Source organism: Melanaphis sacchari, unplaced genomic scaffold (genome assembly GCF_002803265.2).
Source record: "Melanaphis sacchari strain LSU unplaced genomic scaffold, SCAv2.0 Contig25_pilon_pilon, whole genome shotgun sequence".
Lineage (NCBI taxonomy): Eukaryota > Metazoa > Arthropoda > Insecta > Hemiptera > Aphididae > Melanaphis > Melanaphis sacchari.
The window spans coordinates 907,617-932,637 of NW_020271133.1; the positions used below are offsets into that span (position 1 = coordinate 907,617).

A 25,021-nucleotide genomic window follows, 5' to 3' on the forward strand; every position below is an offset into this window, starting at 1 on the left:
AATATACAAACCAATCATCATTAATTTGAAGCTTAACTAACAAGCCTATGGTTCCGAAATAACGTATCTCGTTGTAAAAGTCCAGTTTTGCGTCTTGCATATTTGTATCAGACTTAAGTGGAATTTTAAATCTTTTAAAATATTTGTCGCTAATATGGAATGACTTTGAATAAGAATATATTTAATATTTTAATGCTAAAAATTAATTGAAATGTACATAAGATATTTTTTTAGCTATATAAAAAATCTAAAGTTAGTAAATTAAATAAAAATGTTTGTACTAAAAAATCAAGATCATAAACATATGCGCAGGATATGCAATATATTATGCATAATAAAATATCAAAATATGCACTTAAATAAATGGTTACTTTTAATTAAAAAAGACATATTTATACTTTTATTAAAAAAAAAATATATCTTTCACTAACTATATTACTGAATGGGATGTGTTTCATACTTGGATTTGCTTGACATTCAGCATTGATTAATAATAATCATTGCCTTATCGGTATTATTGCAGACGAATTCATCAGATAAAATTAATTATAATTAACAATGTATTATGCATTGTGTATTGTATTCACACGTTGGTTTTGTAAATAATATTTTTTTAACGCGTCAAAAAGGAAAATTTTACATTGATAATTTTAATTTTACTTATTAATCAAATTAAAAAATGTATAAATAGGAACCTACATGGAATATGCAATACGCACGCGAAGAAAAATACTTAAAATGCACGATAAAAATTTTTGAATTTGAAATCCTTATATCAATAGACAAAATATATGTATTATGTATCGAAACCGATTTCTGCTATCCATTTCCCGAACAAATATGCAAGTGCATAGCGAGCCCCGGCCCTGGTTATAACTAATAAACTAGGTCTTAGGTACTTGCCAAAAATTGTATTCGTATAAATCGAAATAGGTAGGTACTTTGAATCACAGAATAATGTTGGTTATGCTCTGGAGCAAAACATTAGAAACGTATACCACCGGCTGTCACTCAAGTCAATTCAAATGAGTAGATACCTCTGAACAATAATTTGGCGATAAAAAATATTAATGTCATCTGAAATAATAAGTCTTAGGTACCAACCGCTACGATAAACGGATCGCCCCGTATACACGTAGGCAAGTAGGTTTAACAAAAACATTATAATATCGTGTACCAAGAGCCGGTCAACAAACGATTATCGATAAATTTTCGCCACTCATTACCAGAAAAGGCGAACGCCAGACATCACGATTATACGTTTACGCGAAACGTCATTTGTCGGCGTACCTACATATCTATTTTTCACCTCCACCGTTCGTCGACAGCGGCATCGCGCGTGCGCGTCAAATCACGCAAACATAATGTCTCGTGTACACACACACACACACTGACACATCATATACACGCGCGTCATTACCTCCGCGGTACGTCTGTTCCATTAATATTATTATTATTATTATTGTTATTATTATTATTATTATTATTATTATTCACTTATCTTCTACAGACAGACTGTAATTGAGTGTGGCCCGGCTGCTGTGAGTTGTATTTTTTTTTTTTCACCTACTCCTGCTCTACCGAACGTAGACTACAACGACTACTTGTCATTACTTCTACGACCAACCGTCGACACTACCACTACTACTACTATTACCACTAAATATTATTATAATAGATAAAATTTAATAAAATATATATTATTGCATTATATTTCCACTACCGACCACCGTGCACGCGTGTCGCGAAAGGATAACGTCGGACGAGAAATCATAATAATTTAATCGACGATTCCGTTTCGTTTTTATTTTATTTTTTTTTTGTTGTTTTTTTTTTTTTTGCCGGCGATCGGGGAAATTGTCATTGTTGCTAAATGTCGCGTATTTATTGTTTTATCAAAAGTCACGATATCACCGCACCGTCGTCTTGCCTGTCGCAGTCCTCAGTCCTCGCAATCCGATTGCCGTCCGAAACGCTAACGTATTCGATCGAATATCACGGACAATAGTGCAGTTTTCGTTCCTATCCGACGTCGTCGTACTGTCTGTTTGGCGTGCCGATCGCGAATACTATGCTAATACAGACGTCTGTGGAAGCCACAGTTCACAGCGGTAGCGTCGTCCACTGTCGGCGACGGAAACGCGCGTTTTTCGCGTCGTCGTAAACTCGTCTTCTCACCGCCGTATAGAGTACGACACAGTTCGCCTTCGAGTCTGCTGAGAGAGTCTGCCGTCTTCGTGTATGCGTACCTACCGACCGTGCTCAGCAGCAACATAACATATCAAATGGTTTTTCGATATCATGGTACGCAGCCATGGTGGTGCTACAATACGTCGCGATCTGTCACAAACGCTCGCCACAGCAGTGCCACTGGCACCACCAGCACTATTAGCGCCGACATTGAACCGCTGTCGTCGTCCTTATAATAGTTGTGGTGGCAATAACCATGACACGAGATTCGGCGGCGGTCGCCGCTTTAGACGACCGCCGCCGCCGCTGTCCTATATCGGCGGCATCCAACGTAGTGGACGATGCCTCGATACTGATGACAAACAGTATCACTAGGAGTGGCTCTAGTAGCAATGACGACGTTGGTGGTGGTGATGAAGGTGGCAGCCTCAAGTCATCGTCTGAAGTATCAACGACGACTAGCTGCTGTGGTGGTAGCAGCAGTAGCAGCAGCAGAAGTGGTAGTGATGATGACGACTCTGCCACTGTTACCAGGTTGTCTACAGCTAATGAAGACAGTTGTTCTGCAACCATCAAAACCCCAATAGTACTGCAATCATTACACAAACAAATAGAAGACGATAATGTTGGTGGTAAAGATTCTTCTAGCAGCAGTCGTAGTGATGAAGCAGCTGCGCCCATTACCCCGACAAAAATTGGAGGACGTCTCACGTTTTATAAAGGTAATTTATTTAATGTACATATTTTTTTCATACTAATCAATGTTCTATTAAATAATACATCAATATAGATACTTACTGTCAGTATTATTCCTATTTGATACAATTGATAGGTATATGATTTATATTTGCTTAGTTTACATTATTTATTAAACAAAAGTTATAGATTTATGGGTATAGTAGGTATAGTGGGTATAAGTACATATACTTAAGTGCATAGGTAACTATTTTCATTATTTTATGTTATAATATAATTGATTAATTTGCATTGTTCAATATCTAAACACATTAACATTATTTGTTTACTAATTGTTACACAAAGTTTCTATAGTAAAAAAAAAAAAAAAAAAACATTATTTGAAATGAATTGTTAAATTAATTTGAGTTTATATCATAGTTGGCACCTACTGCATAAAAAAAATCTCATTTATAATACTATGTAGGTACCTAATACCTGTATAATAATATAAAATAGTTTCCATTTAAATTGCTGTTTGGTAATACCTAGTTATTGCATACATTTATGATTATAATTGATAAATAACAATTTTATAAAATATTAGTGTTTTCATTTTAGGCATAAGTAGTTACTAATCATTCAATTTTATTTTAGTAATCTAATAATTTAAGAATTGGTATTACATTTGTTCCATCTAGTATGAAAAAAATCATAGATAATACACTTCTTCAAAACATTTTTATTTTATTAAATTATTAGTAACTACTGATAAAATGTATAATCTCAGTAATCCAGTTATTAAATAATGTGAAACATTCATTAATCTGCAGTTAATTTAATGCCAAGTGGATATAAAAAATGTAAAGAGTATTTTAATATGTAATTATGTAAAGGTACCTAATATATGTATAATGTTGTACAAAATTATCATCATTAACATTTTCATGAACTTTGATATCCTATCAAATAACATCTACATAATTTGTTTTAATAATTTAATAACATTTCATGATATGAAAGTGTTAGCTATATTATTTAAACTAAATGGATATTTATTTAGTTAATTTTATAGTTTTTAGATACCAATCAGGTGTTAATTTAATAAAAATCAATTTTAATGATATTATTTATACTATAATTATTTATTGTTATAACTGAATACAATTAGATGTTACACATAAATTATTAATAAATTAACAAATATTATCTATAATTTTCAATTTTCACATTACTTATAATTTGAAATCAGAATTTTATGCATTTGCATGTTTATATTTAGTATATGCATTATGCACTTATACGAGGGTTTGAAATGAAGGTGATTCAGATCCAACTGATTCCATAGATAAAATTTAATTTTGCATATTTGGAAGGTTAGGGCATATTTTTTACAATATTAGTAAATAATAAATTATTTCATGTTTTTATTTTGGAAATTGTAATTTTTAAATTACTGCCATACTGGTGAAAAAAATTACTGTCAACACAGTATACAATTTTATCTTCTCTAGTTTGAGACCGTGTTGATAAACTATTATCTGACAAATTTAATGTTATATTTTATTTAATTAAACTGTTTTAAAAATATATAATACCTAATGTTTTTTATATTTAAATATTTTGTTGATATACTTAGATGTTGAAAGATCCAACACTCCTATTTTGTTATATTTATTTGTTTTATTTGTTCTAATGTTTGTAGTTATTTAAAATTATATAATTTTATGATACATATTTGTGCATGTTAATGCATCATATTTACCACATTATTAGTACATATAATTCTTGTTTATTTATAAGTTATATGCAATTTTTGTTATAATCTTATAAAGTAGGTCATTTTTGTTAAATTAATAAAAATAATACATAACAATGAGGTCTTACAATGTTTTTATTATCTTGTTCAAAGTATGTAAAAAATTTTTCTTCAGTATCTTAAAGTTTTTGATTTTTAAGTATAAAAGAATATTCTTAGTACTTTAGTAGTAGTCTTTAATCCTGACTTCTGTAAATAGTATTCATTCTGTCAATTATAATGTTATAGTTTTTAAAAAGTTAACATATCTACTGAAAAATCAATTAAAACATTATACATATTATTATCAATATATGTTGAAAAAAAAATGAGAACCTAAATGTGTATAATAAAAATAATACAACTATGTTTCTAACTTCAATTTTTTGATTTAGTTAATATAAAATTTGAAATTTTAATTTTAATAGTTTATTTTAACTACATATAATTTTGTTATTGTATCAAAATTATGTCTAAAAGATTTGTATCACAAACTGTAAAAAAAAAAAAAATGTATTAGTAAAATTGCATTACACTTTATAATATTATCATACACGCTATCAAATATTAACCATAAATACGACTAAGTCTTGTGTAGATGTAAATGCAACAAAATAGACAAGTTTTTTATGTTAATATTTTATATTTGATCTTGTTAAATAAAAATTTGTATTCTCAAATATTTTGAACAAATAAGATAAATTAAAACTACCAATATTTAGGTTGATTATGTAAGTTACCTTCAACTTCAAACTGAAAGTGTAGGGTCATAATATTTAATTAAAATACAATTAATTTCACATTCTAAAAATTGCATGTATAAATAATTTAAATTAAGTTGGGATATATTTATATAAAATTATAGTCTAAATTTAAAAAAAAACTTAACGTATTAAACTTATTATATATTATTTTGATATTTAGTTAACATATTTAAAATTTATAAAAAAAATGTTTATAGGTCTACTTTATGGTATTTTCCAAAATTAGTTAACTTTATTTTTGAAATTTTAAAAATTCAATAAAAGAGAACCCACTTTTATTACTATTACATATTTACTATGTAAATATGTATTACTTCAAGGTTTTCAATATAAATTTATTAAATTAAGTTTAATGTGTTGGTATATATTTTGTAAAACAAAAAAAAAAAATGTATTTTAATGATGAATGCAATAGTTAGTTTTTAATATTGCAATAATTCAATATTATATAAATTAAATATTTACATATGTATGTATATAAAATTTTTGGTATAATTTTTATAGATGGAAAATTTATATTCCAACTAGCGGCCCATCATCAACAAAATTCATACAACAATCCGTCTGCTTTAACATCTCCATGTCGTTGGGTACCAGTTCCAACAGTGATACAGCAACATAAAAATAATGTCAAATGCATAGGCGAGTGGTCACAAAATCAGCAAAATAAAACAATATGGCCTTACTTAGTTAACAATACTGCCTCTGACAGTAAGTCACCTCAACCGATACAGCAATCACAACCACCAACGGTTAGAATTGGTGAGCGGAAGCAACAACAATTTCAACATAGGACGACGCCCCCGCCACTTTCTCTCATTACCGGTGCTGTTAATACAGCTGGTGGAATTGTAGTTGCAACGACGACGAATATCATGCGAAGACCTTCCAGAAAGTGTTCAACAACTGTAGCAGCAGACAATGTTACCGATTTTCAACATAAACACTACCAACCACCCACACAATCACGAGGTTTACCGAGACGTTCACAGCAACATCAACATCAGGCGTTTATGATGATCGCCACCGAGGCAATAAAGGTTCAGAGGCGTTTATTGTCATTACCAAAAAAGCAACGTCTCTGGTGTCAAAGAAAGAGGAAATCTTTGACTAAAAATGCCATGATACAAGAACTTAAGCCTCCGAAAATAAATTTAGAATGTGTTGTACGAAACCTGTGGTGTCGGCGACATACAACGGAATTATTGTTGCGTAGGCAGCTCTCAATCAACAATAGTGGAGATACTGTTGCTGCTGGTATTTCTACTGTCGTCGATGTTCCCCCTGTTGTTTCTCGTCACGTATCCGTTTCTTCGGCAAGCGTTGTCGATTCCATGTGTTCTAATATGGGAAGTAGCAAGCGGCGATCGATGGTTTCTCCATCTCTCACCACTGCCACCCCAATTCCTGTCACTGCCACTACAATAAACCTTAGTAATAAGAGTGGCAATAGTAGCCCTCATAAAAAATATAAATTGGGACACCAACAGTCGCCAGAACAGTTATTACTACCGCAACGACGGTTAGCAGTTGATAAAAATGTGAAAAATGCTATTCCACAACCTCCGCCGCAAGCTATGTCCACCAACGATCACAGCATAACTGCAATATTGTCTGGTGGTGCGGCGGGAGCAAAACGCTCTAACGGTAGCGGTGCCCTTTCAATGGTAATGGATCCAGAAAATTGTGTCATTACCACACCTACTTCTACAAGTACAATATTGTCACCACATAAACACCTTAATACACCATCATCTGCACCACTATCCTTATTGCGTACATTGCTGAAGAGTCCCAGTAGTGAAAGTGGTTCACCGCCCATTGCTGCTAGTACAAATGGTGTTGGATACAGGCATCATACAAATGGCAGTAGAAAAAGGTCATCAGTCGAATCTACGGTTTTATCATTACCATCTATGAATGCAACTGCCGTCAATGTTGAAAATGGTCTAGGAACGTCGGCAATGGGAATACCACCAGTTGGTACTAATGCAGCTGATAATGCTTCTGCTGTTTTAACTGCTCTTCATCAACTTCCAACTATTCACCACCCGGCTGCTGGACAATTAGCCGCTGCTGGTTACTTTAATGTATTATACCACCAAGCGGCAATGGCTGCTGCTATGGCGTATCAAACCCACGCACAATTGCCTCAACCGTTGCCTAAATCGCAACCACCGCCCTTATTGTCTTCACAATTTTCCACGACCAGTGGTGCGACTAGTACTTGGCAACGTCAACTGAACCGGCGGCCACCTCTTCTACATCCGCCAGAAGCAATTGTTGGAAGCGGAGTTACTAACGCCACCATCTCTTCATCTGCATCGACGGTCGTAGCTCCTTACTCTTCACCTTTGATAGCTGCCACAGTCAATGGCAGTAGTTTATTGCCACCTGCTACTCCGTCGCCGCCTCCTTCTTTAATGTTACATCCTCATCCTGTTCACCCCCACCATTTATTGTTACACCATCAGCAGCAGTATCAACCAATGCCTACGGTACAACAACAATCATCGTTCCATCGACAACAGGGTAGTAGCGTCAAAAAAAGAACTGGAGTAGCGATAGGTGTTACCGAGTATAGCGGTTGTATAGCAAAAAATAACACTAGAGATGTAGCTACCCTAGATGAAGAGTCATCTTCTTCCGCCGGTAAGTGTACCAATAATTATGATACCTACTTATATTACATGATAATTATTTATCATAGTGTAATAATTTCAGTCTGACTGTAACTTTTGTTATTTTGTTTGTAAAATTACCATTTATACTTTAATAGTTAGTGTAAAATAATTAAAAACTCGAGTCATCTGAACTTGTAAGGAAAATTTTCTAAAATAACGTTTCTAACTAAAGATTTCCCAATGTTTAACTATCAGCATAACTGCACATTATTATTGTTATACATTTAGTTTCTGTCTTGTGCTCGAATATTGTCCTACATATTAATTTACTTTAGTATACTTATTATGAATTACGTTATTTTTTAATAATTGAATAAATACTATTACATCTAATAACTTTTAGACATATCATGGCTAAATAGTCACTTTTCATTTTCGTTTAGTCAAAAGGTTCTTATAATTGTTATATAGCCATATAATATATTTTCTGTTGACTAATCCAATAACTGCCAAGTAAATATTAGAATTTTATTGAATGGATTTGAATATTGAGATTACTGATGTATGATCATCTGTCTATACCAGTGGCGTATTTTGGTGGGGTGTCATTGCGTAAGAACATCCTCCCTCAATTAAAAAAATTTCTTTATGTACTATCATTAAGCCTATCACAATATTTATATTCTTACTGTAAAAATGGAATTAATTTTATTAAATCCGACGAAACGTATCTAGGTATATTTTTAAGAAAAGTTAACAATTTATCTGAAATAACCAAAAATTATTCAAGTATTTCCGGGTCATTAAACCATAATTATCCAAATTATTCCTCGAAAAATCATCCAAAATACGTCACTAGTCAGTACATTTGATTTCTGATATCTAAGTTACCAATTTTTGTAAAAATGGCAATCTTCTTCAGGTCATATAGTAATTATCTTTTAATAACAAAATAGTTTAAAAAAATCCTAATTATTTATTGTGTTTCGCTGTTTTTTGTAAAACATCATTAAATTTTAAATCATCTGATTTTCGTGTTAGCGATTAGATTTTTCTTAACTATTAAAATATGCGTTCTTGCATGCTTAATCGGACCAACGAAAGAAGTTTGATAAATACAAACTCAACTGTTTTTTTACCGAAAAAAGGAACACTATCAACTATTCAAAATATTTGTTAACAACACAAAGAGGCGTTCACACTTGTTTTTATCTCTATTAGAATTAATTTGAAATTGCTTTCTCTCTCGCTCAATTTTTACTTAATAAGTATGTATTCATTTTTTTCTTAGTAATATCGAATTTATTTCTATTTTATACTGTAAATATTTTTTTATAGTCAATAAGTTCCTATTAAAATGTAGGTAACAAAACATCCACTTTTTCAGGTGCATCTAATTTTTGTTTAAATAAATTATTTTTCTTTTAATTTGTTTTCATTGTATACCACGTTATACCGTATTTTTATTAATTTCCTAGCTTGGAGTAATAAATTGCACTATTTTCCGGATAGAAATCTAAATTAAAGTGATTTTACTCAAGGTGGATCTTTGAAACTAAATCAATGCTTATATCCTCTTCCATTATTCAAAATGTGGGTCATATTTTACAGCTTCACGCTTATATCTTTTGATTCATCTAGTAATCTAATTAAGGTAGTTTACCAAATAATCAATATATCACACAAACATTTGAATTCTGTACTTATCAGCTATTGTCTTACTACCATTCTGTCAGTACTACAAACTTCCATCATTTATTTTATGTGGTAACTTAAACATTAGTGAAGTTTACTACTATCAATTATTTTTTATATTTTTCCCAGCCCTTATTTGTTTTAATTTAATTTAGGCAGAAGCAATAATCACCTTATTTATATTAAAAGAAAATCTATATTCTTAAAGTCGAACGTCATAAAAGTATATTACTATGCTATAATTGTTATTTATAGATTGAATAAAAAAATATTTTAGTTATAATAGTTTTATTTTCAAAACACATTGTCAGTATTTCAGTTTAAAGTAATTTAGACAGTCGCATAATTTAATATTATAAATGTAATTATGATGTATTTGGATTCTCTGAAACATACTACAAACATTTTTAACTACAATTTAAACTCATAAATTTTTACGAAATACTATAATTCTAAAAAGTAAATCCTATATAATCTTACAAAAAAAAAAAAAAATGTTTTGAATAAATTAAAATTAACCCTTATGCTTGTTGTTTATAAGTATTATCATAGTTTTATAGACATTTGATATTTTTTCTTTTACTCTTAGATTGTATGCCGCTCAACCTATCCAAGGATTCTATAGCTGAAAACGTCAGTGGTACTAGTCCAACGGCGAGAGTCAGGTGACACTCGAGCGAAAATTACTACAATAGACTAGCTATTAGCATTAGACTGTTTGGCCATTTCTTAAAGGCTAACTGAGTATACTATTTCATTATCGTGTCAAATACCATATGTACTGAATATGCGAAAATGTATGTATGAATATTAAAAGAAAAAAACAATAATATTTTATTTTGTAAATATATATTCATACATACATAAATACATACATACATATATATTATGTAAAATGATAATAATATATATATATATATAATCGTTTATTCAAATGTCGCGTCTTATTGTTTTATTATTTTTGTAAATAGACATAAAACAAAAAGAAAAGTCGCATGTGCGTGTAGTCATAAGAAAATTATTTGTTACAATAAAAAAAAAAAACAATCAATTATACAATAGTTGTTTTCATTTAAATCGTAACTATACTAAAATAAGCTAAAACTATGGCTGCTAGATTGCTAATATCGTATGTAAAAATATGACCTTAAAAACTACAAATATTTTTATTATTTTTATTACAACATATAGTCAATATCGAAGTAATAATCATATTATGTATTTTAAATTATAGTAAAATACTCAGTGTAGCCAAAAAAATAAAAATAAAAATAGAAATCACCTAATTAATTAAAAACGTTACAAGTATTATGTAATAATAAAGTTCGATAATCATAGTGTGTGTAATAATAAAATAATAGTAAAAAAAAAAAAAAAAAAGTAATAATAATAGTAATAAAAATAATTTTAGCATATTTAGGTTTAACCTATAAAAAGGATTCGGATTAAAATTATTATGATTATTGTTAATGTATAAAAATAAAATAGTACGATGATGAAAAAAATTGAAATTCTAAATTATCGACCAGACAGCTGGTGGTGTTCGCCACCAACAGTACCCAAGTCCACACAAAACCGTGGTACTTAGTGATGACTACTACCACCGCCACTGGAACGTGACGGCATTGTGAGCGCGCTACTAATACATGGCGCTACTATCGGCGCTGCCGACTGATTAGTTATGGTGGACGGTTGTCTATTGCTACTGCTGGCGCCACCACCGGTGGTAGACATATCAAACGGTACAGCTGATCCTATCGATGACGGATTTGTGGATGTATTACTGGTTTGCGGAGCCGGTGATCCCGTAGGCCCAGCTGTTCCCAATGGCGTAGCCGACGACGGCGGAGGAGCGGATGGCATTGTAAACGATATGCCAAGAAGCGCGGCGATCGGCTGCCATGGCTTGCGTGCTGACCGCCTTAGTTCCTTACCAGTCATCCTGGCTTTACGTAAAGATCTGCACACAATAATAATAACACTCGATTATATTAAATTAACGCAAAAAAATAGGATAAAAAGTGAACAATCAACGTTTGGACTATACCGCACGCGTGTGCGGCGAGGACAGAGGTCGTAACAGTTATCGTACCTAGACAATGTGGTACATCTATAGTACAGGTCGTCAGGAGCGTCCGTCCACGATATGACATGCTTTCTACCGGTTCGAGCCATTGACGGTGTCCTGTAATGATTGTGCTGCTGATGCTGCTGTTGTTGAGACTGGTGGTGGCCTGCCGAGCCACCGGATTTACCAGCACTTCCAGTGGCAGTCAATTGTAAAGGTCCTCCGCTCGACGTACCGCCTCGCTGTTGTTGCTGCTGTTGTTGATGTGCCACAATTGATGCCAGCATTCCGTCTACGGCACCACCACCGGCTCCACTACCTCCCTGTGACGTTGATGTAGGTTGTTGGTGCTGTTGGCTGTGGTGATGGTGACCGGTAGATTGCTGTTGTTGCTGCTGCTGTTGTGAGTGATGTTGCTGCCGATGCATACGTTTTGATGGTGGTCCAGCTTGTGGTTGTGGTTGCTGTTGTATAGATGCTGCACGAAAAAAAAAAATTCATTATTATGATATAGTAATGTCCATACAAATAGTCTCCTTCCTATTTTGAAATGTGCATGTATAATAAAATATGATCTGTCCTTAGAAATTCCAGTAATAAATCGTATTAGATCGTATTATCATGAACAATATTTTTGACGATATTCAAATGCAGAATGTTTGGATAAGTACGTTTTTTACCTTTCTTTAATTCAATAGACAATTTATGTACTACAATAGTCTCTCATTAATCCGAACAGACTTGAAAATTGCCACATCTAAACGCCAATTACTAATACGTATACGAAAACACGCAGGTGTATAATAATACTAAGTAAGGTATGTTTATATTAACTGGCTGTATACACATAATTATAATGTTTTGGTTGTATTTGTTGTGTTTTTCAACAATGAATTATTACGAATAGAGTACAATATAGATAAAAATAAATTTCAAAATTTAAACGCAAGGAAATTAAATTTTTTAGTCATAGGTAATCCGAACAACTAGGAGATCCAAATGATCCCTTTCTCTAATCTCGTTCAGATTAATGAAACCCTACTGTAATTATAATTAACTAATTGAATCAAACAGAAATCACAAAAACATATCATCACCGAGTAAGATAATACTGGTGTACTTAATCTTAGGATGCTCACCACTATCTGTTTCATATAACCGCCTTTTATTGCTTGACGACGAAGAGCCTTGTTGTAGTTGTTGTTGCTGTTGCTGTTGTTGGTAGAGAGCAGCAGCCGCAGCTGCTACGTCAAACCCCGAAGCCGATTGATCATTTGATGAACCAGAGGCCCCTGCAGAATTACCACTATTAGCCGATCCAGGAGGGCCCAAAGCTCCAAGTATAGCGGCTGCTGCAGCCGGATTCAGTCCAACTGCTGCAGCAGCTGCTGCTGCTGCTGCAGCTGCAGATGCAGATGGGTTGCTTAATGCGGAAGCAGCAGCTGCCGCTGCTGCGGCAGCTTCTTGTTTATTTGGCACTCGTTCATAAAGCAAACTTCCATCTACAATTATACAACAGCATATATTATTAAAACAGAGCTATAAAGATAAATATTGTTTAAATTATTTTTTGAAATAAAATGTCTATATAAAATACTCTAATACTACAATAGAAGGGGTTAAATAAGTAATCATTGTTAATTAATAAAAATACTGATGAGTTATTAGTTTATTTTTTTCATTTTAACAATATATCATAAGACATTAACTATAAAAAAAATGCATATAATTTAAAATCAAAAAGCCATAAAATTGCAGTTATATTAAGTATAAATGTTAACAATATACATATATTTAATCTTGTTTTCTTAATATATATATGATACTGATATTAAATCAATAGTATGTGATAATATTTTAGAATTATTTTTATTCAACCATAAACAGCTCTTAAAGATTAACAATATTATATTATTCAGTGACTTTTTTTTAAAACGATACTAAGTATATATAATATTATGTTAATATGAACAATTGTATAAAATCTCGTTTGTTTTTCAAAAACCTTTAAAACATCAATCATATTCAACAATTTAAAAAAGAAAAAAAAATGAAAAAATGAATTTAAATAAAATTAACTGCCTAAAATATTTGTTTTAAATTTGAATAGCTGATAAATATCATCGACTAATATACACTAATCTCATTTTTAATCAAATTAATAATTTAATAGGTAATATTGTGTTAAATGATTATAACAAAATACTAAATAGTACATATAAAAAAGTCTCAAACTTATTTAATTTTATATTGTTCTATGTTTTTTAAATACAAAAACATTTAATTGTTTAATCTAGTCTACTCATTTGTAAGCCAGCAAAAAGTATAAAAGAAACTAAATAAATTAAACAAACAAGTTATACATTTTTAAAAATGTCGACACTTCTAAAAACAGCTACTTATTTCAATAATTATTAGATGTAATATCATCATAAACTAACTTAACATATCAAGAGGAACCTAATATTTTTAACACAAAAAAAAAAAATCCATAGAAAAAAGATTAAAAAAATAATATATTAATTTATTTATCTAGTAACTAGTTAAATTATTATAAAAATATAACATTCTCAATAAAATATATTGTGTCCTGCCTAACATGTATACGAATAAAGTATTGCATTTTCAAATGAGTTAATATTATTATCAACCTAGCAATAAAAATTAAATGTATCCTGGTTACTTAGTGCACATTAGAGTACTCCTAAAATATGATGACCAACTTTTTAGAAATAATAATTTTGTATAACCTCTTCTGTCACTAATTTTAAACAAATATAATATGAAGTTTAGAAAGAAAAATGGATAGAAATTAAAAAAATTAATTAAATCATCAATTTTAATTCAACTTATTAGACATCCTAAACTGTCTTTAATTGAAATTATCTATATAAATTAACATTTGAAAGAAAAAACTGAACAATTGTATTATTGTATTATATATATATTATTCCTATCAATAAATATTTTATGTTGTGCATTTCAGTTTTTATTATCTTACATTTAAAGAAGAAAACAATTTATGATTTTGATTATTCATCTATACAATTTTGAAATTGTTTCAAAATGATAATTAATCATTTCTTCACTTTCATGAGTTAACTTTAATTTACTTATACTTAAAATATTCAATAACAAGCGTTAATTGATTGATATTAATTTTGAATCTATTACAATCAAAAAAATTGAAACAGATATTTTTTCTTTAAAAAGCTACACAATGTATAATATGTTTATAATTGTTAGTTAATATATTATAAGCGACAGAGTTAACACTGACCAGGTGCCTTTGGTGGCTTGGGAAATGCAACGCGTCCACCCGTTGATGATCTTGAAGAATGTTTGCCATGTTTTGATGAAGACGAAACATGATGATGAGAAGACTGATGCTGGTGCTGCTGAGATGGCAAAGAAAGCCAATCTGGCACAGCTATATCAGCAGCAATTGCTGAATTCATTCCACCACGGCCTCTCCTAGCAGCTATTAATGCATTAGCTACTCGAGTAACTCCAGGTCGGCGAGCATGTGCTTTTACTGTTGCAGCTCTCAAGTATGCTCTTAGTTCATGGACTGGAGCATGTTGCATTGACAACATGCCTGTAAGATAACATATTCCAAATTACATATACATATACCAATGTGCCCTAGTATAGAAGTATTTCAATCTAAAATACTGTCTAAAAATATATAGTAAAAATAAAATATGTTGATGTATTGTGGAATAGACTGCAAGACTGATAGGACATATGATATTAAATTTAATAATAATATATTGTTTTAAAAAAACAGTCATATTCCCTAAATTACCTCTCTAAATTACCATCCATAAACCCTTTGATTGCATATATTTAAACATTTTACCATAAAAATAAAATAGGTTTGAAAAAAAAAAGAGAAAATAGCTAGTAACCACAATGCTGTACAATAGGTATTAAGTGAACTTTATCATTGAAAAGTAAAATACTGAAATTAAGGTGTTGAATTTTAATTTAACGAGAAGTCATTGCATGCAAAAAATGATTCTAAATGAAAACAACCAGATTGTTAGCCTAAATTACAAAGTATATTTTATATTACATTTATATTATTAATAAAGTAATTTATTTTAATATTAGTATTGCATTAAGTTGAATTTTTGAACGAAAACATTACATTGGAACATGTCATTGTTTATATAAAATACAATAATATATAATATGTTTAAATATCCAAAAACAATATTTTCAAATTACAAAAAATAGTTAAAATTATTATTCTTAGTTCAAATATCTATTAATGTTCATATTTGAACTTAAAATGCCTATACAAAAAAAAACCCATATTTAGACATCTTTGAGATTTTTTGATTACAATATGAACTACATATAAAAAACCTTTTATTAAGCTTTCAATTGTTTGTTAAAATATTGTTTCTGTATTCTTTAATTTTTTTTTTTTTTTTTTGAAAAGAAGTAAGAATTTTTTACTTTTAGCCTCCTAAAATTAAAAAAAAAACCCAACTTACTACCAGAAACCTTTAAAGTTAAAAATTGAAACATTTTTACTGCCCCAAAATGTGATGACAAGTAGAAAAACTAAAAAAAATGTATGCATTTAATTTAAAAATAAATTTAATACATAAATATTAAATACATAAATATTAAATAAATGAGTTATTATGCAATTCAGATAGACCTCATAAGTTTTTAACAAAGCATTGAAGTTACTCTACACTATCAATTAATAGACTAAGTAAGGCACATTTATAATATTAAACAACACTATAAATATCTTAATATATATACTCACATTCGTGTTTATAAGAGTGTGCTGTTTGTGGAATGCATACAAATGGTCTTCGAGCAACATTCCTAGGACGGGCAAGGCATCCAGGTTGTACCATAGCTGAAGTTATGGGGGATAACACTGATGCTGTTGATCCACTAGACGAAGCTTTTTTCTGATGGTGCTGTTGTTGTAATAGTGCAGCAGCTGCTTGTTGCGCAGCCCGACGCCTACTAGCTTTTGCCAATGATGTGCATCTCAAATAAAATGCTGTTCTTGTCTTCATAACCGGTCTACCGGTGGCAGTAGCTACTCCTCCTGCTCCAATAACTGTATTTGTTGTTATGCCTCCACCACTTGTAGATAGGTTGTTGGGCTGCTGTTGTGGCGAAGATGATGATGCAATGAGATTAATTACTTGATTGGCAGAACTACTACTAATGGAGTGTGAATTGCTGCTGTTCAAGTTTAAAGGTCCTCCGGAATTGTGGTGGAGAAGTCCTGCATTAGAAATGCTTTGCTGTGGCGGCTGTGGTGATAATTTTCCACTTCCACCACCATCAAGACCACCACTACCAGAAGATCTACTGCTACCACCAATTGACGTAATGATGGCACTAGAACTACTGCTGCTGTTAGAATTTATCCCGATGCCATGTGCAGTACTGTAATGCCGTAGCAACTGAGACTTGCTCTTGAATGGAGCAGCTTGGCATCCTATAATAGTGCACCTATGAGCAGTTGTTGTTGATCCAGACGAGTTAATATGTGGTTGATGTAATAATACACCACCACCACCAGGTGAAGATGCCGCCGATTGGTGGTGTTGTTGTTGTTGTTGTTGCTGTTGTTGTTGATGGTGAAGCTGTTGATGGTGGTGGTGTTGCGACTGATGATGATAACTACTATGATGACTACTTCCACTACCACCAAGGTGCATAAGGTGATGGTGATGATGGGGCGGAGTCGATATAGTGGATCCGTGTGATGAGGATCTTCCACCACTAGCTGATACATTCAGATTCATTGCTGCTGCTAAAGAACTAGATGACGCATTTGAGTGTGGACGATCTGTTTACAAAAATGACAAAAAAACTTGATTGAAATATAATTTACTATTCTGTATTAATATTTTATATTAATGAAATGTTTTTAATTAATTTTATTGACTTGTCACAAAAACATTCACAAATTATAAAACAAAAAATAATCGCAAACTTTCACAAGATATAATAAACATAAAATTCAAAGATAAAATGCAAAATAAAATTTAATTTATTTATTTTACAATAAAATTTTAATGAGGTCTCAGAAGTGGTTTTCATATCGAGTAAGCAATTCACCGAAAGATGGAAAAATTAACAAAAACAATGTACCTAAATATTTTGAATAAGAAAATTCAGCATCACTCATTTTGACCTCAATTATGCAAGGGCCATCATTGAGCTGCAAATCAAGCCTGAGAATTATAAATTCAATTTTTTTATTAATATACACGATCTTCATATCTTCTAATGACAACCACGTTAAAGGATTTAATATTGAAAATGTACCTGACATGTATTCTTAATACACATATAATATATTTAATGGTAAATTAAAGCAAATGGTGTTATTCACCACTAGATATTAAAAACACATGTGCAGAATATGTTAAGTATTAATACTTGTCGAGTACTCTTTTGAATTTTGATTCTTTATTCCTTGGTTACAGCTAAGAAGTGTTAAGCATAACTAAATAAGTCATTATTACTACCTTCGTCGCCAGACAAGCTCCCTCCTCTTGCTGCTGCAATAACTTTTTTATCAGAAGTAGCAGTTCTTGGACCTCCATATTTTTTCCAATGAGTCCAGCATTCATGGCATAATGATGATACTGAAGACAATCCTCCGTTTTGCTGATGATAAGATATTGAGCTTGTTCCGGTTGTGGTTCCTATGGTATTTGGATACCATTGTTGTGATGACACAGCTATATTTAATCATATAAATTATATAATAATTTATTTGGTAATAATTGTATGATAATATATATAAATAATAAAATATATTTATATATACACAGAAATATTTTCTATAAAGTTTCTTTCTTACCGTCACATAGATCACACAATCCAGGTTGTAATGGACCCTCCCCTGCTAAAGATAATCCACCGCTGTTTTTTGGAGAAAACAGTTCCACAGCTGAGTTACCATTTACGAGCTGCTGTTGCGATGATTTTAATGATACACCCGATGTAATAGCCTGCTGTTTTCCACCACTCATTGTTCCATTACTATGTATAAGAAAAAAAAATAGTCCAATGAAACTATTATTAGAGATAGGGCGCGCCTAATAGGAGGTAAGGGTTTTAAGGTTGAAGTCCCACCTAAAATATTTTCATATTAAACTTGAAATTATAGTAATGTATGTACAATACAATAATATTATGTATATAAAACAGAGACAACACATACTAGTGTGGTACTTAACACGTTGAAATTGATATATCAATAATATTATTAATCATTAATATGTAAAGGTTTTGACGACATACACTCCCTTAGACTACACATAAACTCAATATAATATAATAATACATCATAACAAATACTTACTAAGAAGGTATATACACTTGTTTCAACTTGGATTCTTGTTCTACGGCCTTAACCCGCTTCTGTTGCACATACCTATCTGTAGTCTTCCACATGTAATAGTACTCGACTATGTTTTTGTGCGTTTTCCATGGAAGCTGTAACACCATGTTCATAAAAAATTATTAATATTGATAACTCAAGTAAAAAAATAATAGAGTATACATTATTAAAAGTAATAACTACTGAAATGTAAACAGAGTAAATGAAATACTAACGAAATCATGACGTATGTCACCAAAGTCCTTTCCATACTTCTCCAACGCTTCCTCGAACAAATTTGCTTCAGAAGCAGACCATTCTTCCATTTCATCACGACATAATACAGGACCTGTACTAGGCACTAAGGAACAGGTGGCAGTACCCAGATCATAACCATGCCTATGTAGTGTGTCCATGGCATGAAACTATTATTTTAATAATAAAATACATGTATTGTTAATAATTTTTTAATAGACAATAGAACATTAACCAAGTTAAAATATAAATGACACTTTGATATAATATGAAAAACTCACCAATGTGATGTCTCGTGATGCAGCAGCTGCTGACATATGCAATGATGGCTGTTTCACTGAACTGGTACAATCTAAGGCACGAGCAAATGTGCCTAGTGATCGAGAAACGACCAAAAACTGATCTATCTGTCTATCAGTTAAACGATTCCACTGTGGCCTGCATGTCCATACCAAAGTTTCAAGTTCAGAATCACTTTCCATTGCCAATGCTGTTACTGTTCCTATTGTTGTCACTGTGGTCACTGCAGTAGAGGATTTTGCATCGACATCTTTATCATCACTCTCGTCATCGTCTCGACTACATTCTGTTACCATTGGCTCTTCTCCATTACCATCAGTAATGTTTTCTTCTTTAATTGTATCTCCTTTTACCGATGTTGCTGTTACATCTTTTGCATTTAAGTCACGGGTAAATAGTGCTTTTGGCGGCACCTCAGCCTGATATTTATGACCAACACGGATTTCTCCCTTATCGGCCAACAATGTCTTCTGGACAGGATCAAATACCAGACAATAGAAGAATGTATCCTGTTGGTTGTAAAAATAAATTTAATTATTTTAATAGGAAATACACAAAATTGTAAAATACTTGTGGAAGCTAAAAGATCGTTTGTAAAATAAAGATTGATATAAAGATGTTATGAATAATTCTATTTTCAAATTTTATAAAAAAAATATGATTTAACCAATACTTGATCCATAATGTATATCTTATTTTTTGTTTGATAACATAGTAAATGGTTAGTGACGTTTATAAAATTGAAACATAATACTACATTTTGTTAAAATTAATAATAATTAATTATAAATGGTGTTCATTTCAATTCTTCAGTTTATATAAATGATACAGAAAAGTTCTTAAAAAGCTAAATACCAGAAATCTATGACTAAAAATTGTACAATTTTTTATTATTTAATATTTATCAATCCATTAAAGGTTAGACAATATTTCTACAAGGCAAATGTGGTGTATTTCATATAAAATAATATTTATATTTATTTAATATTATGTACATTGATATTTTAAAATCTGTGCAGTATCAAATTTTCAATAAAAATTGTATTTGCATACCACTGAGAATATATAAGTATTTTGTTTTATAACTTTTTTACTGTTACATAATAATATTTGATTATATTAAAAATATTGTTATAACGGTGATACGCCAAATAATATCCCTACAATATAGTAATTACTAATTAATAATGTAATTTCATACGTGCACCAACTGTTTGTTACTCGGTAAATTATAAACAATTGATATGTATCAGTAACAATAATATTATTAATTGCATTTTTAATTTTAATGATATATATATATATATACACACACACAAAAATTTGAAAATATAAATACTATATTTTATGAGGTACCAAAAATTTAAAATCGTAGTATTTAATTTAATGTTTATAACAGAAATATTCATTACAATTTAAATTTGTTAATGAAAAAATTGATTTTAACTGTAAACAACCATGTATAAAATACTAAGTTATTAGCGTATAACATAACCTGAACCTAACAAATGTTTTTATTGATTGAACATTTCATCAATTAATTATATTATGATGTGTTTATATAAACATACTACTAAATTATAAATTTTTTGAGTATAGGATAACTAAAAAGTTGACAAGATATTAATAAACTAAATTTAATTATCATTACATTTTACAATCAATATCTTTTTCATTAATTTTATTTTAATGAAATAACTTATATTTTTAGTAAATTATCCAAGTATGTATGCATTAACATAGTAGGGATAATTGAGAGACAGCTGTCTCTAAGTTTTTAAGATATGGTAATGGCCTATAGATAATAGTTAAGAATTAACTAATATTTTAGTATTTACTACAATAAATAGTTAAAAATATGATGTAAGTGTCTTTATTAGTTTATGGATTGGCAGGATTGAGCAATAATAGACACTTTAAGATATAAATAAATTATTTTAATGTATTTATAATAATTTCTATATTATAATATTAATTATTGATTTCTTTTTTAATTATATTGTTTTTTTTTTTATATACAGTTTGATGTACTATATACCTGTACCATCATATTTAAAATTATATGTTATAACTTTTTTTTCAAATATTATGTAAATTGGAATTTTTTATTTCAATAATAAATGATTATTATAATTATCACGTTGACTGCCATGCGGCCACAAAAATATTTATCATGAGTACGCCAAGGACATTTTTCAGTGTCATTATAAATTTGTAATTAAACTATTGAATTTGACAAAAAGTTTTAAAATAATGTTTTTTTTTTTATTTTTTTATTGAACTTAAGCTTTGGCGACTAGGGCCATTAGCTGTTGTAGGGGTTATGAACTGTGGTAGGGATAAGGTGGGTATGGTAGGTTGTTTTTTTATGATTGTTATGGTTGATAGAAAACACGTGTATGTGTGACAATGTTTTTAACCACTATGATCCCGGTTTGTCACCCATCCGGGAGCTAGTAGTTGTGGCCGTTGCTTACTCTGTCGCATTCCGCGACTGGTAGCAGCCAACGCGCCATGCCAAGCCAAAATTATGTTTATTACATCATAAAAATTTCAATTATTCTCACTATGCCACAGCGCATTTTCTAGATCATTATTTTAACGTCATGGAAAAGTTAATAATATAAATCTAAATTAATTTGCGGCCGTATGGCCTCCTAAAAATGATATGGTGTGGCAGCCAGTGGTCTAAAAACTATAAATATCTAATTATTTTTATATGGACACCAGAGGCTGCATAGTAGTTAACATATTATTATAGCTTTGAAAAATGTCAAGTTTGCTATTATATTTGTTTATTTAAGTATTAATGTTATTGTGTTATTAATTCTTCAAAACCCAATATTACATTAATTTTTGTATCATTTATTAAACTATTTAAAACAAAATACAATAGATATATTTTGGTTTAAAATCATTATTGATAAGTCAGTATAAACTATGAATTTTTAATACAATATACGACCTTATAAGACTCTAAACCCATATCAGCAAAGTGCATTCAAATATAATTATTTAAAAGTTTCACGATAAGCATTAATATTTAGTCAAAACTTAGTTTGAATAACATGCAAGCAAATACTAGAGTTTTATTCAGTTCTTACCTCTCTTTCTAAATAACTGTCCAATGACTCAGTCTCATTATACAATGTTACTGTGCACTTTCCACGTATATGTGTGGCTGCCAATGTTTCCACTTGCCTGCTTAAAAACAACTCGCGTTGTTTAAGCTGTTCACCACGCCACCAGTCATGTTGTGGTTGTGTGCCCTGTGTTGTTTTATCTTCATCTTTTACGACATCTGAAGCTATTACACACAATAATTAATATTCATACACAGTATTTTAATTCCTACAAAGCACAACAATATTGATTATATTTACATTTATCGTTTGTTTCAACCTCATCACCATCTCCTCGAGCATCTGCACTTTTGACAACAGCGGCAGATGCAGTAGAATTAGTTTCCGCATCTTCTGACATCTCTACATCCTGCTGTTGTTGCTGTTCCTCTTTCACGCTTTCGCTAACTTCAGATGTTTCTATTTTACTGGCAGATAGTTCTTCGCTCTGCTGTTCTTTTTTCACAACTGGTAGAACCCCACTAGCATTGGAGTCTTGTTCTTTCTTGTCCGCACTAGCGTCTTTATCACTAGCTGAAGAAGATTTGACTTTACCAGCTCCTTTAATAGCGCTATTTCCACCAGGAGATAATGATAATGTCAATGACAGTTGCTGCTGCTGCTGATGCTGTTGGTGTTTATCAGCTAGGGCGACAAGTTGAGCTGGGAGATCTCGTCTCCTATAGAAACACATGACTTTAGCTTCAACATTACCACCCGCAGTCTTATTGAGCTCTTCTATTCTACGTATTTGGAATGGCTGTTGCTGTTGTTGCTGCTGCTGCTGTTGTTGCTGCTGTTGAGCTTCAAAGTACACATAATCTATAACAAAATAAAGTGTTAGTAAACGACAAAACATGCACAAGTGTGTCTACGCGGTTCGCATCACAGGGCACAATCGCAACACAACAGTGAATCACGTCACGTCGTCGTAAACAAATAGAGATGAAAAGACGAGCGAACGCTGCGGATGCAAAGTACACTAATCATGAACCGTACAGGTAAACGAGGTGTCCTCGCAAACAATTCGACCGAAACCACTCACCTCCGACGCGGTACATGTTGCTGCCGCCGGCACTAGTGCTGTTGCTGTTGTTGCTGCCACTGTTGATGGTCGCCATGAGAACGGCGATGGTCGTGACGAGCTAACGATGACGATCTGTTTGACTGTTGGTCAACACACGAAATCGCTTTCTTCCGTCCCGAACGGGAACTATTCCCACGTCGGACGGTTGTCGCCGTTGGCTGGGTCGATTTCGAAAATCCTTACTCTGGCCGCAACAAGCCGCAGACGCCGCTTAGGGCATCTTATTGTCGCGTACCGTAAACCACCACCACCGCCGCCACCGCCGCCGCCGCCGCCGCCACCACCGCTATCGTAGCCGCCGGCCGGTATAATGTTTGGAGGAGCGCTCGGACAGTATTGGCGTGCGAATGACGCTGAACGAGCGGGACTACTTCGACTGTGCTGTGTCGGACAACGAACGCACAAACGCCACAAACAGTTTGTACGCGCACGAGTTCGCAGATAAACAAACGGCTACGGCCAAACAAACATGTACGTACGACGACGTCGGTGTTGTTATCCTTTACACACACACACACGCGCGCGCATAGTGCATACACACACGCACACACACACACACAGAGACGCTCGCGCGCACGCACGCACACAAGCGAGAGCACACGCGCACACACGCGCGGGCGCCGCGCACGCACACAAACACACGGACGCACGGACACACGGCACAACACGCTGCTGTTTTGCGGTTTACGACGCGAGTACGCGACGGCGGCGCGGCGTAGCGTTTGTTGTTATAATTTATTATTTTGTCGGAATCGTCGTGTAATCACTATTAGCGCAGCGGCGTCACCTCCACGGAAAAGAGTGGAGGCAATTGCCGGCGAAACCCTGCGGTGTACGCGACGATACGATCATATTACCTACGCAACGGGGCGCGAACGCAATCCTACCACCGATAGGTTAGCGTTGCGCTAGATCGAAAGCTCTATACGAAATGCGATTTTTGATTAATGATTTAAATTATAGTAGATTTACGGTAGGCAGGTGACGAGATACGGTACGAGTCGCAAATTGACGAAGGGAAGAGGTTTAGATGAGGTAGGAGTGTAGGACGAGCGGTTCGCT

The 25,021-nt window shown here is 32.1% G+C and overlaps 2 protein-coding genes across 2 annotated transcripts; one reads left to right on the forward strand and one right to left on the reverse strand.

The window, feature by feature from the left end:
• Nucleotides 1-1,531: 1,531 nt before the first annotated feature.
• LOC112595153 (protein hairless-like) lies at nucleotides 1,532-10,616 on the forward strand. Its single transcript, XM_025340249.1, has 3 exons — nucleotides 1,532-2,912; nucleotides 5,932-8,079; nucleotides 10,336-10,616. The coding sequence occupies exons 1-3, from the start codon at nucleotides 2,447-2,449 to the stop codon at nucleotides 10,413-10,415; spliced, it is 2,694 nt and encodes an 897-aa protein (XP_025196034.1). The 5' UTR covers nucleotides 1,532-2,446; the 3' UTR covers nucleotides 10,416-10,616.
• A 475-nt stretch (nucleotides 10,617-11,091) lies between these two features.
• LOC112595198 lies at nucleotides 11,092-24,504 on the reverse strand. Its single transcript, XM_025340325.1, has 13 exons — nucleotides 23,918-24,504; nucleotides 23,134-23,694; nucleotides 22,855-23,057; nucleotides 19,732-20,259; nucleotides 19,432-19,620; nucleotides 19,178-19,311; nucleotides 18,674-18,855; nucleotides 18,336-18,551; nucleotides 16,604-17,650; nucleotides 15,095-15,412; nucleotides 12,954-13,316; nucleotides 11,839-12,292; nucleotides 11,092-11,706 (listed from the first exon to the last, which is right to left on the reverse strand). Exons 1-13 carry the CDS (start codon nucleotides 23,991-23,993, stop codon nucleotides 11,331-11,333), a joined length of 4,647 nt encoding a protein of 1,548 aa, XP_025196110.1. The 5' UTR covers nucleotides 23,994-24,504; the 3' UTR covers nucleotides 11,092-11,330.
• Nucleotides 24,505-25,021: the final 517 nt, after the last annotated feature.

Bases quoted from the DNA above. Each gene is read 5' to 3' on its own strand.
- LOC112595153 (XM_025340249.1), top strand. From the start codon at position 2,447: ATGACACGAGATTCGGCGGCGGTCGCCGCTTTAGACGACCGCCGCCGC. The intron at 2,913-5,931 runs GTAATTTATTTA...TAATTTTTATAG, and splicing joins ACGTCTCACGTTTTATAAAG to ATGGAAAATTTATATTCCAA. The intron at 8,080-10,335 runs GTAAGTGTACCA...TTTTACTCTTAG, and splicing joins AGAGTCATCTTCTTCCGCCG to ATTGTATGCCGCTCAACCTA.
- LOC112595198 (XM_025340325.1), bottom strand. From the start codon at position 23,993: ATGGCGACCATCAACAGTGGCAGCAACAACAGCAACAGCACTAGTGCC. The intron at 23,058-23,133 runs GTAAATATAATC...TGTGTGTAATAG, and splicing joins GGTTGAAACAAACGATAAAT to CTTCAGATGTCGTAAAAGAT. The intron at 20,260-22,854 runs GTAAGAACTGAA...TACAACCAACAG, and splicing joins ACAGTTATTTAGAAAGAGAG to GATACATTCTTCTATTGTCT.